The sequence below is a fragment of the Dipteris shenzhenensis genome, chromosome 8 (assembly GCF_047967505.1).
Source record: "Dipteris shenzhenensis isolate YYH24624 ecotype China chromosome 8, Dip_SZ_1.0, whole genome shotgun sequence".
Lineage (NCBI taxonomy): Eukaryota > Viridiplantae > Streptophyta > Polypodiopsida > Gleicheniales > Dipteridaceae > Dipteris > Dipteris shenzhenensis.
Window position 1 is genome coordinate 56,102,833 of NC_141603.1, and position 12,727 is coordinate 56,115,559.

The 12,727-nt window shown below is 43.7% G+C and overlaps 2 protein-coding genes and 1 pseudogene across 2 annotated transcripts in view; 1 reads left to right on the top strand and 2 right to left on the bottom strand.

Moving 5' to 3' along the window:
- The first annotated feature begins 2,413 nt into the window (after positions 1 to 2,413).
- Positions 2,414 to 3,820, top strand: LOC147899704 (uncharacterized; annotated as a pseudogene).
- A 2,195-nt stretch (positions 3,821 to 6,015) lies between these two features.
- LOC147899705 (septum-promoting GTP-binding protein 1-like) lies at positions 6,016 to 9,951 on the bottom strand. The gene is made up of 5 exons (XM_087378348.1): positions 8,419 to 9,951; positions 8,063 to 8,183; positions 7,842 to 7,938; positions 7,527 to 7,566; positions 6,016 to 6,577 (listed from the first exon to the last, which is right to left on the bottom strand). Exons 1-5 carry the CDS (start codon positions 8,851 to 8,853, stop codon positions 6,329 to 6,331), a joined length of 942 nt encoding a protein of 313 aa, XP_087234474.1. The 5' UTR covers positions 8,854 to 9,951; the 3' UTR covers positions 6,016 to 6,328.
- Positions 9,952 to 10,596: 645 nt separating this feature from the next.
- LOC147899706 (pentatricopeptide repeat-containing protein At2g33680-like) overlaps positions 10,597 to 12,727 on the bottom strand; it is a 44,667-nt gene continuing 42,536 nt past the window's right edge. The window contains exon 4 of the mRNA XM_087378231.1: positions 10,597 to 10,768. The gene's annotated coding sequence lies outside the window, so the exon portion shown is untranslated. The remainder of the gene's footprint in view (positions 10,769 to 12,727) is intronic.

Genomic DNA, 12,727 nt, shown 5'->3' on the forward strand with positions numbered 1-12,727 from the left:
CATTCTAAGACCTGGCATCACATAGTATGCCAAACAATAGCATTGTTTCTATAGAGAGGGAGACCTTTTGTGGTAGAAGCATACCAGTAGCAAACATTCCAACAGAATTAATGATACTGTTCATTTTCCCTGCATATGGTGACACATAGATTATAACGTGCGACTAGAGAGACTACCTTAAGCAAAAAAACATACGGCTTCTGTATGGCTTAGCAATGGACCTGTCCATGCGGCACAGTTTGGCAATCTGTTGATCGACCTGCTAGGGCAATGGTTGTTTGGACACTCTAGCTCCCCACACACCTGCTTCAACGAACTATTCCCAAAAATATCATTGTTGTCGACAATGGTTTTGTCTAGCAATGGCCGTCATACTTTTGCTCCATGCCATTCATCGGACGCAGGTGGTAGCTTGAACGCGACATTTCCATTGTACATTGTAGGAACCTCCAGCACCTTTTCCACTCTAGTGGAGTTCTCCAATAGTTGATGAAGTAGACAATGATGGCCCTCGGCAGACCTGATGTACGACACCATGCTCATCACTTCCGATGGCACCTCCGTTGTTGCGACCACTGGATCATTATCATCCTCAATCACTGCCATGCCTCAACCTCGGAATGATGGTTTGGTGGGGCTTGAACTCGGTCTTGGGTTGCATGGACTTCTAGTGAGATCTATGGTGGGTGTACCTTGCGCAACCGCCGCCGCTACCTTCTGGGCTCAAAATGATGGTCCAAACTCACTTGGTCTCGTTAGCTGGGATCCTTGTGAGATCTGTTGTGGTTGGAGCCTGTGCAACCAAGGCCTTCCCTCTCTCCACAACACATAGTCATGCAAGAACTCCATGCTCAGCACATATACTAGCCCCAATTCAATTCCATGTGTGCCTTGCACCTCTATTGCTCATATGCAATAATTGACATGTGTGATGAACATGATTTGAATGTTCTTGCCTATGTTAGGGTCATCCTCTCATTGAGAATAGCGGTCTTTCCATTCGCATATCGTAGCATTGGCTCCAATGAGATGGAGTTCAAATGGATTCTTACTTTGTTCATGTCATTCGACTGTGTGTCCGTATCATCAGCCATTTAGAGAGAGAGAGAGAGAGAGAGGGGGGGAAGAGAGAGAGAGAGAGAGAGTGGGGGGGATAAAGAGGGCCTCTGTGGAGAGAGAGAGAGAGAGAGAGAGAGAGAGAGAGAGAGAGAGAGAGAGAGAGAGAGAGGTTTATATAGGCAAGGAGGGGGGGGTTAGAAAAACAACAGAAAACAAGGGGGGGGATAACAAAAAGCAAGGGGGTTTAGAAAAGGAAAAATCCCCAAAAGTATGCCCACGGCCTCCTCTTGGCACACTTTTGGGGATTTTTCCTTTTCTAAACCCCTTTGCTTTTTGTTGTGCCCCCCTTGTTTTTTGTTGCTTTTCTAACCCCCCCTCCTTGCCTATATAAACCTCTCTCTCTCTCTCTCTCTCTCTCTCTCTCTTCACAGAGGCCCTCTCTCTATCCCCCCCACCTCTCTCTCTCTCTCTCTCTCTCTCTCTCTCTCTCTCTCTCTCTCTCTCCCCTCAGCATTTTTAGTATAAACATGAGTAATTCTTTTTCTAAATAGGAACCTTTGCATAAAACATTTGTCAAAGTGAGCACCCGAAAGGGGGCCGGGTCCCTCTTTCGGGCACTCGGTTGGAAAATTTTTTTTGGCCATCTCCACCTCTTCCCCACTTTTCTGTCTCTCTATCTTGTCCCCCGCTCTCTCTCTCTCTCTCTCTCTCTCTCTCTCTCTCTCATCATTTTTGCTACCACCCATCTCTCTCTCATGTAATGATGGGTTTTTTTGTCGTGAATGCAAGCGTTAGAGTCTTGTGCTTTCAAACTATTGACCATACCCTAAATCTGCATCCTTGCAAGAATGGAATCACACTCATTTAAGCGAGATGATATCGTCCTCTTGTATGATGACAAACACAATCCTGTTACTCAAGAGCGAGTATGACAGACACTCGATTTGGATTGCCTTCTCACCGGATGGGTTTTATCATTTCTTGCATGCATGAGAAATCCCCCCTAAAAGGACTGAACAAGGAGGGGAATGAAGTAGATGTCAAAGAGAACACGGTACTCGTGTGGCCCATTCACAAAGTGGTGAGTTGTTCTATTATGATGTTCTTCCTTTGCATCTGCTTAATGTGTTCACTATTTCTTGTAGGATTTTTCTCACCCCATTGGACCAATTTATGTGAACAATTAATTGATGACAAAGCCCATCTCGGAGACAAGGACATGCCTCCGAGTAGGGATGCTGCCTTTGCGAGAGGGAGAGGGCATGCTCCTAAGGGTGCTACTTCCACGAGAGGTGAGAGAGGAAGGACGATTGAGCTTGACCTCGCCGATGTCTAGGCTCTTCTTGGAATGGGAATGGAGGGAAGTATGTCCACAGAACTTCTCGAAGCCTTGGCATCCTCTGTAGAGGCCAGCACAAGGCCTTCAAGGTGGCCTTCAAAAGGCAAGAGAAAAATAATATTGCCACAGAGTATAGTCGAAGAGGAAGGAGACACGATAGATGTAAAGGCCTAAGGACTACAAAACAACATGCATTAGAGGAGTTAGAGGAGGACAACAAGGAGGGTCTGGTTGTGGAGACCACATTGATAGTCTCATGTGACAAGACAATCGTACTAGAGTGCATTGAGTACCAGCTGGAACCATTCATGGTGAGTGGTTAGGTCTTTTGAAGTTGTATAATTTCAAACTAGCGATTGTGAATGATTGTTTAAGTGCCTAACAAAATTTGTCTCATTGAAGTTGAAAAAAGGTGATGCTCTGCCCTCGATACCCTTGTGTCGAATGCTGCCAATGCCCACCATCCGTTAGATCACATCCCGCACCCAAGAGATGGTGCAAACATTCTTCTCACATGGGTATGTGCCAAGAATGGGTGTCTTCAATGTGTCCATGACTACATCAAAGATGCCAAAGCGAGATGTGGACGAGGGTGTGATAAAGGAGTTGAATTTGCACTGGCTCAGGAAATATGAAGAGTTCGAGGAGGACATCAAGAACATAAAGTGGGCATTCTTGTCGAATTCCATGTTCTACATTTGGGATGGGAACCATTGCCACGTAGTGTGGATGATCGAGATCGAAACCTGTAAGTAAAATAGTCTACTGATTTGGTTGACTCTAAATTAATAGCCATGTTACATTTTTGAGCAACTCATGTATTCTGTCTTGACTGTTGCCTAGCAACTTTTTCTCATGACGAGAGATGACATATTCATGTCCAATGCCGTTTAGTAGAAGTGCCCTCAGAAGACGAAAGAGAGTTGTTGTCTATGTTATCAAGATCAAATAGGTGATTTTGATGATTAACGATCAACACACTATTTCTTTAGAATCACTCGTCGTGTTGGCTCCCCTTACTAAAGGAACATTTCATAAGTTGCTTTCGATGTCAGGCTAGCACAAAAAGGAGTCATCACCACCACTTATGCATACCTTATTTGCAAGGCCAAAGTTCTAGGTGACGCACCTAAGGTGTCAATCTATCGAAGATTGTCACCCAAGCAAAAAGAGTGGTTGGATGCCCACAAGAAGAAGGCATCTATAGTCCCGCATTGGTACAAGTCCTCTCTTCTAGTCATTGCAAAGGTGACTAGAAGAGAAGGTAAGGACTCGGTAAGGAGCGAGAAGGGCACGCTTTTACATTGCCTTTTCTTATTTTCATATTATGTTTCATCACACGGCTTTGAATGCACGTGCAGGACACGTATGATAGGACATTTGCCCGATCATGCACAAGCGCAACAAGTTCTCGGACTCTAACTTTTGGAGAAAGTGGGGCGAAGCATATTACAGTGTTAACGACAAGCTCGTGAAGCAAAATGTGGACTCTTGATGCTGTGTGACCTTGCCCTAGGGCCAAGAAGGTACAAGTAAGTGAAGAGTGGGGATAGTGCCAGGCATGGAAATGATTCGATGAAATGCGATCGTACGAAGTGATTGCTTATTCTAACAATCACCATGCAAAGAGTCAAGCAATCAATAAATCACATGTATGCTTGTCTTTCTAAGTAAAAAAGATTTGATCATGATGTATAATGAAATGTACAACCATCATAAGACTATTTCAACTCAGAGACTTAAAACATCCATGCATTATCATGATAAAAAGAAATGTGAATCATCACCAAATGTATTTTCATTGTATACTAACAATTTTCCTTGCACATAAGGCCTTAGAAAAGGATAATTTAGTTTGGAAAGTTAACATAAATATTAGATCAATCATGAATGCGGAATCTAAAACATATTTAATACTCATAAAGTAGTTATGTTAACGAGGAATATTGTCCAATAGCTGCACTAGGAGGGTTGGATAATGGGCCCTTTATCTTCAAAGCGTGCTTCTAATATGTTTTAACCGTAAGATAGAGAAAGAGGGCAATCCTTCCCTTGCACCATTCAAACTTACAATTGTGATGTAAGCTATAGGTCCATGGGGACCATCGTAAGAGTTCAATGCAACCAATCCTTTACAAACAAGCAAACAAAGAAAGGTCCCAAGTAACTTTGATGTTATGTCCCTCACAATGGTGGAGCACTTACCCTCATCATCACACAGCCTCTTAAAAAAGGTCTCATTTATGGCACTAACTATGACCTTGGGTAACAAGGGGAGATACTAAATGCATTCCTTAAATTGGCATTTGTTGCTTATCTCTTATTGTTAAAGCAATGAGTGTAAGGATAAGACTAAGCCTTGCTTTTAAGCACTTATCATGTGAAGATCCCCTTTACTCATACTAGAGTTTTCACATCAACATCATAAAGCTCATTTATGAGTTGTTATGGGAACCACCACTTATCATAAAGTGCTACAAGTTGCCAACAATGCTGTGCACTCTCAACAAAGTGAAAGAGGAGCTTTAGAATAATAGTGCAACCGACTGATCAGACTGTAAATAAATTCTTGGAAATAGAACTAAAGTAAACCAGTTGCCTCTCTATATTCAACAATTTTCCAACACATGGAAGCACCAAGTATGCATCCAACAGTACTGCCACATAGAATCATCCATTAGAATGTAGAAATATTTGTCAAAATCGATTCCTAGAACACGTAAGACTCTTGAAAAGGGTACTGAAATCCACTTTATCATAATATACATCCAATGATGCAAAAAAATAGGCGATCCCATCATCCACTTCTCGAATACAAAGATCGTTTAGTAAATCGCAACAAAATGAAGATACTACACTCAAAGACAATGAACCTCCATGTCACAAAAATCTTAGAGCCATAACATAAGATGGATGCCCCACTCGAATGGAAGATCTAATCAATCAATGCTAAACATGCAACATCTAGGAGCCTGGTGGCTAGCAGAAGCTTAGAATCCTAAGCTTGAAAACTATGATGGCATTAACAAGCGAAAGGGAAGAAAATCTCATCCTAAGCTTGAAAACTATGATGCCATTAACAAGCGAAAGGGAAGAAAATCTCAGCGCATGGACACCATGTAGTCTGTAGAAGACTCAAGTGAAACTGTAGTCTTAGAGTGAAATGAGTTCTATAACTGCCACTTGTCCATCCACCCGAATTCAAAGGAAAAACCAAATCATTGCTATAGCTTGCCCTACATGTATGTTTAAATAGAAAATAAGGATTCTAGTAGAGAGAGAGAGAGAGAGAGAGAGAGAGAGAGAGAGAGAGAGAGAGTTTTTTAAAGACCAAAGGCTCTATGAGAGGAACTCAACATCATAAAGCCTTGTATCTAAAGGTTGCTTTTAACATTTATGAGTTGTTACTGGAACCACCACTTATCATATATGAGTGAGGCAAAGAGCTAGAGAAACAAACACATGATCATCTACGATACATTAAAAATTTGTTGGGAAGTGATTGAAACAAATGAAATCCCTAAATGTATGTAACAAAATGTTTTAAAAGAAAACGAAAGTTTATTAAGACCAAAGGCTCGCTAAAGAGCAAAGGGTCTATGAGAGTGAGACTAAAGTAACCGAAAGAAAACCTTTGCTCATTGGTCACAACTGCGTGCACCTCCAAAATTGAAGGTTGGACAAGAACCTCTTACGCACTACCAAAACAATTGACCGGGGGATTGGATTCCTCCCCTCTCAGCACACCACATTTCATGATGCAATGCAACGGGAAAGTACACAAGAATGGTGCGTCTGTGCGCTCTCCACTTGAAATGTGGATAAAGCCTCCCTCAAAAACGGAGGACCTGATCGTGAGCGAACCACAATTTGTGGTGGATGTGGGTGGTTTATCTATGAGAAAGGGGGAGAGAAAGAGTCAAGAGAGAGTCAATAGTCGATGATGGGCTCTCCGAAATTGAGGTTTCTGGAGATATTGCAAGGCAGATCGAAGAGCTTGGCGACGATGACCTTGAAGATCTTGTGGACGTTGATGTTGTGGGTGACGCTCGAGAAGAAGAGCGAGGCGCCCATGGCCTGCGCGTAGAATCGGGCCTGCCGGATGATTGTCAGCTGGATATCTTGAGGCAGCTGGATGAATCGATCGTATTTGGTTCCGATGATCACCGGAATGGCGCTCTGCACGCACCAATAAACCACCACCACCACCACCATCAATCAATCAAAATCAAAATCAGACACAGAGTCTACATCACCTAAAATTTCGATTTCACAACTTGTGCAGAAATCTATGGTGCCTAACCAATTACTCCCCTGTCCTTGAGATCAAATTACGCTTTTGCATAGCGCAGATTCGATTTCAATATTGGTTTTTAATAGCAAGGATTGTTTCAAATACTTCCAACTTCCAAGAGTCAATGTATTCTCCAACCACGTGAAATTCTATGCCAAATTAGTGTTTCGAGCATTCCCCTCACTTCAGGAATTCTAAAGATTTTAAAGCTAAATTTGCAAGTTTTTGGCCAACTGCATGCAGCAACCTCAAAGTTTTTGGGCAAGAGAACTTAGGCTCTAACACAAATTTGGAGGTTACATGATCTCCAACATTCTTGGGATCAAGTCGACACCAAAACAATTTGCAATTCAACTTGACCTTAAAACTGGAGGCTGGAATGTCGTGAACATTATGTGTACTTGCATGCTTATTTCAAATGTGTCTGTGTTGTTGATAGTGCAGTGCAGACTTCACGAGGGGAGTGCCCGTGTGTCCTGTACATCAAAGCGCTGTAACTTTCGCACAGATCCAAATTCGTGTTTCAAAAGGTGCTCGTTTTTCAAGATGCTTCTTTCCATGGCTCTTCTTGGCTTGTGTGTCACATGATTTATCACTCTGCGCAATGGAGGGAAAAAGAACAAGAGAGAGCAAATGCACATTTCAAATGTCGCTAATTCCATACTGCTTAGTACTGTGCTAGTTCCATACTGTGTTGAGAAAAATCACCATGTCCAGTCTGTTTTTGAAAAACATAATCATCTACATAGTCTCTAGTGTTTGTTGTGTGTTCACTTACTAGTGAATCTTAATAGACAGAAAGGCAAAGGGAGAGAGAAAGCAAGATAAGTTTACCTTATTGCATTCCCTTGCTTGCAAGAACCAGTCCTTGACACTGCCAGGATCATGCAAGAAAAGTTGTGAGACTGCATACATTTGTTGTTTCAACATCACGATTCACAGCCAGCAAACGAATTTCTGAAAAAGATCAGACTACCAGCAACGAAATTTTCAACATCATGAGAATTTCTGAAAACGATCAGACGACAAAACAGCAACGAAATTTTCGACATTACGATTCACAACCAGCAAACGAATTGTCCGAAAACGATCACACAACCAGCAACGAAAATTTCACACGAAAATCCTCCCAACACATACAGAACGCACCTGTGCAACGTGGACCTCCTTGTAAGATCGAACATGATGAGAATTGCAGCCGCATCTCTGCACACCATCGGCAACATGTTTGCACACTTCCAGTGCCCTGTCATGATCATCATCGTCGTCGTATTAGGATGTCCCCTGTTAATCTAAATTTTGATAGCGAGCTACTCGTCTTTCCACTCATCTCTTTCGCATTTGCTGCAGAAATTTCACTGCATACTCACCTCCCAGATCCCAAATGCTGAACGCAATGTTGGCGTTCTGCACTCTCAACACCTTCTCCGCCAACGCAACGCCTATGGTCTCCACGTACTCTTCGCTTTTCTCCGCGGAAACATACTTCGCCTGCATCAATCGAATTGCGAACGAGCTGATGATGCACGGAACAAAGAAAGAACTGGATACATTGATGATGCACGGAGCAAAGAAAAAACTGGATGCATTGATGATCATTTTGCGCAAAGAAAGAACTGGATACATTCATGATGCACGGAGCAAATAGTTGCTTGTCATCATCTAACTGCCGCAAGCTGAGAGCAGCAATGCAACGAAGGTGCGATCCCGAGAGCAGGGAATTCACCATGAAACTCGTCTTTCCGGTCTCCGAATCACCGAGAATGCTCACTTTCAACACCACAGTGTCTTCTGCGTTGGCTAGAGCACAAGCTCCGGTCTCCGTCGGTTCTACCTCACAATCAAACCCGAATTCCTCCACCGACGGAGCCATGAGCACAATCGCAGGAGGTGTCGATGATCCCGCGTCCGTGTTGCTGGCGCTGGATCTTGTGCGTTTGAGACGTTGATAAGGGGCAAAGCCGTCCGAATTCACACAGCAATTAGCCAGAGACACCATAACCTGCCGCCAAAGAGAGTCGCTCAATCGCTTCAACGCCCGCTTGAAAACCCGGACCTGCGTTCCGAGGACCTCTGCCGCCTTCCTGGGCCTCGGCCTCGCTCTCCCCACCAGGGACCTCACATTCATGATCTGAAAGGGGATTGCTGCAAGCAGCAACATCGCGTGGCATTCATCTTCTCGTCTTTAGGGACTCGATTTCAGCGGAGGAAAGGGGAGGAATTCTTGCGTTCGGCAGCACGCAAAGCTGCGCAAAGCAGAGGAGAGGCGTGCAAGCGACGGAAAACTCGAGGACGGTGAATGAACGCAACCACCGGTGAAGGATTTGTTTGCATCAAAGACTTGCACCCCTCGCTACAGATGTTTGCAGAACGTGGGAAGTCAAAGCCGGCGCATTCGATTTCGATTCGACGGATCGAATTGCAATCTATTGCAGCGAATTCTAGCTGCAAATCGGCATTCCGGGGCACATCGATCACACAGTAGCAGTACTACTTCGCCGACATGGACATATCTCGAGCTGCTTGAATGAATCAAAGGAAAATCAGCGATGATGAATCAAGAAGATGCGGATTGCAACGGAGTTCGGGCAGCAGCAGATCGATCACAAAATTGCAGGGATCTGAGAGTTGGAGTTTGTGATGCAGGCAAGGCTTGCGACAAGCGAGATGGTGTGCAGATTGCGATTGGAGCTGATGAGCTGACAATGTAGTGCAGGAAGTGATTGAATCGTTACAGATGAGAACGTTGAACAATTTCTGTCGCGCTTGCTCACGTCTGAAGCTGTTTGCTGAGAGGTGCATTCAATGCGAACTCACCTCGCGATGGAAGATGAGCTCTTGGTCTTCGCTTTCGTCTTCGCTGCTCCTGCTGCTCAGTGCTGCTTCTGCTCCTGCATTCAATTCCACTCCATGCCGTTTCAACCACGCACTTTCACCGCTCCAAGATTCGCTCGCCTCATAACTTCCTCAAAATTCTTTCACAATTCTGGCTATCCCGTCTTCCCCGCCATAGCTCCCTCTTCTGGCTATTTCCTCCTCACCGCCATAGCTCACTCTTCACCACCTTCGTAACTTCTTCAGAAGTTTTCTCAACTCTGCCTATTTCATCTTCTGCAGCCCCTGACTCCGCCTGTTACACACCTTCGTTAATATTTGTAGACCGCCATCGCTCTTCTCATCAAGGCATCAAAACACACATTCACAACTTTCCTGCGCACCTCTGATCGAAAGGAACTTATTCAGCACTCCCTTTAACCTTGCTGAGCGCCGTACTTCTTCCCTCAACCAACACACGCACATTCACATTTCACATTTTACAAAGCGCCATAGCGCTCTCCAATTTCCCATCCACAAAACCCGCGCGAGACACACACACACACACATTCACAACTCCCTTACGATTTCACGCACTAATTTCACCCTTTCTTCCTGACGATTTCACGAGTGTTCGGCATTGATTATTAATACTCACCACCGCCTCTCCACCAGCGACGAATCACGACACGCTTGCTCGGCGATTTCAACAACTGGTTCTCCGCCACGGTGCGAGTTCAGAATTGAACACCTACAGGAGTCGGAACAGTGTCGAGGCTGCGATTGATGACGGATGGCATCCTGTGATCGGAATTACGAAGGCTTGAACAGTGCGGATACTTCACAGTTTCATGGCAATTTGCCGGGTGGTTTGTGCAATCAAGTTGATTTTCCATGGCTTTTTGACGAGAGGCCAATCTCATCTCCATTACCCGTATTTGTTCTCATATTCTTTGAACATCTCAGAATGGAGTAGATAACCTCACCCGGTTTGTGTGTTCCCCCCGCCGTCGTCGAAGCGGCTCCCCCACGCATGGTAGCAGGTCCCACCAGCAGCGAAAATCCATGCCCCCGTTGACTCATAGCAATGCTGGAGATCAGTTTTTCTAGCATTGCACTGCTAGCCCAGCAAGGTCGTTTGCATACATGCATGCTGGTTCAACATTGCAATGCCCAAAGAGATCCTTCCATCCTCCATGCCATTCGTTGAAGAAGTCTCCCAAGCAGCCTCCTCCAGAAGACACGCAAGTGTGACTAGTGGGCTGCAGAGCACTGGGCTACATGCACAGCACTACATGTGATTAGTGGGCTGCAAAGGGTGTTCACACACAATAGTGTGGCCCAATGTTAAAAAAATTCTTCTCTTCACTACTGTGTATATAGTCTCATCTTGGCCAACATTTTTGCCACTCTTGGTGAGCAGGCTTGTTGCTTACGACAGTGACTCTTATTGTTGGTTGTGTTGAGTTACATCCTTAGGATCGACATCTGACAACCCCATGAGGGCCCTGCCTTGTGGCGTGACGTTAAAAAAATTCTTCTTCTTCCTAGCAAATGAAAGTGCTAAAAAGCTTTGAATGCTCCGCAAATATGAGATGACCCAACAAGACACAGCTCACAACTAATTGCCAATTTAGCAATCGTATGTGTAGCATGAAGTCATGTGGCCTCAAAAGTTTTTTAACTAGCTACCAATTTTCCTTTTACATATAGCTTAGCACTAATATGTGATAGTATGTATTGAGTATCCTTAGACCCCCTCATAGGGTTAAACAAATTGGGGATTATCACATCACACATCCTCAAAAACTAGGAGCATGAGGAGCATTGGCACTTTACCACTCACTTATCCTCCATAGTGATGTTTATGCTCAAGTCACAAACATGCAAATAGTGTTTATTGCTCACTAGTGATCTCTTTAGTATGCATTTCCATCCAGCCCCCCAAAGTTTAAGCAAGATACTTTTGTAAGCCACCGTAGTGAAGTACTCCTAAAGTGGCAAAGCCTGAACTAGCAACGGTCCACGCCCTTCTATTACATTTTGGCACCTTGTCTATACAATTGAAGACCTCCAATGACATCAACAACTAGTACTTATCATAGGATCAGAGGCACTACTATGCACAGGTGTTGAAATTTGGAAAAGATACATGCTTCCTCAAATTGGAAACCATCTCCCAAAAATTATGTAGCTAGTCTAATAGAGCTATAATGTTGGCTTCTTTATCCTAGACAGCAACATCTTCTTCCTTAACAATGAACAAGTACATATTGAAAAAATGCCCTACTATTGTTCTCCCTAAATCTCTCCTTATCTTAGTTTTCCACCCTTCATCTTAGTTTCTTTTTGGGAACATTTGGGTCCCTATTTCTATTTTCTTGACCTGAACACGGGTTAGTATCAACAATAGACATGGCTCAACATCAAGGATCATGATCCCTAACCAACCCTGGAATCATCACAATCCCACTAGTGTTATCATGCATTACACATTGAGGTGAGTGCATGCACCACAAGCACAATGGGACACATCCTTTAACCCAAAAACATATTATTTTGTATACATAGTATGTCTTATTTATAAGTACTATCTTATTATACGTACTATCCTATTAATATAAAACTATTATAATTAACAATGGCAACCCAGTGTATTGCAAACCTTATATCGTATAGACATTCTTTTCATTGTGAATCATTTATGAACTTAGCTCCATCATGAAAATTCTTATGAGCACCTCAAAACATTGGTACTTTAACATTCGTGGTCAAACACACATAAAAGCCTATGTCAACACTGGGGGGAACAATCCAAAGGGGATTTTTGTGTATGTGTATGCTTGTCCCATGCTCATGCATCCACACGTGCACGTGTGTGTGTGTGTGTGTGTGTGTGTGTGTGTGTGTGTGTGTGTGCATGCACGTGTGCGTGCGTACAAACGTAAAGCTTTCTATCAAGATCGGAACGAGTTAAATCATACTCTCTATTACTAAGGTATTAAGAAGACACATTGATGTAGGAGCATGTCAAAGTTATGCAAGTTTCAGTAGAGAACCCCATGTGTGCCTATGCATATGCATGTGTGTGTGTGTGTGTTGCTATCGTTATTATTGGGGTGGGATTGCTAATCGATCGGGAGGGGGGGGTTCCCCTCACACTTGGAAGAGAGGTGAGGCCTTGAAATACCTATTGTCAAAGCACTACTGAGATAATTTGA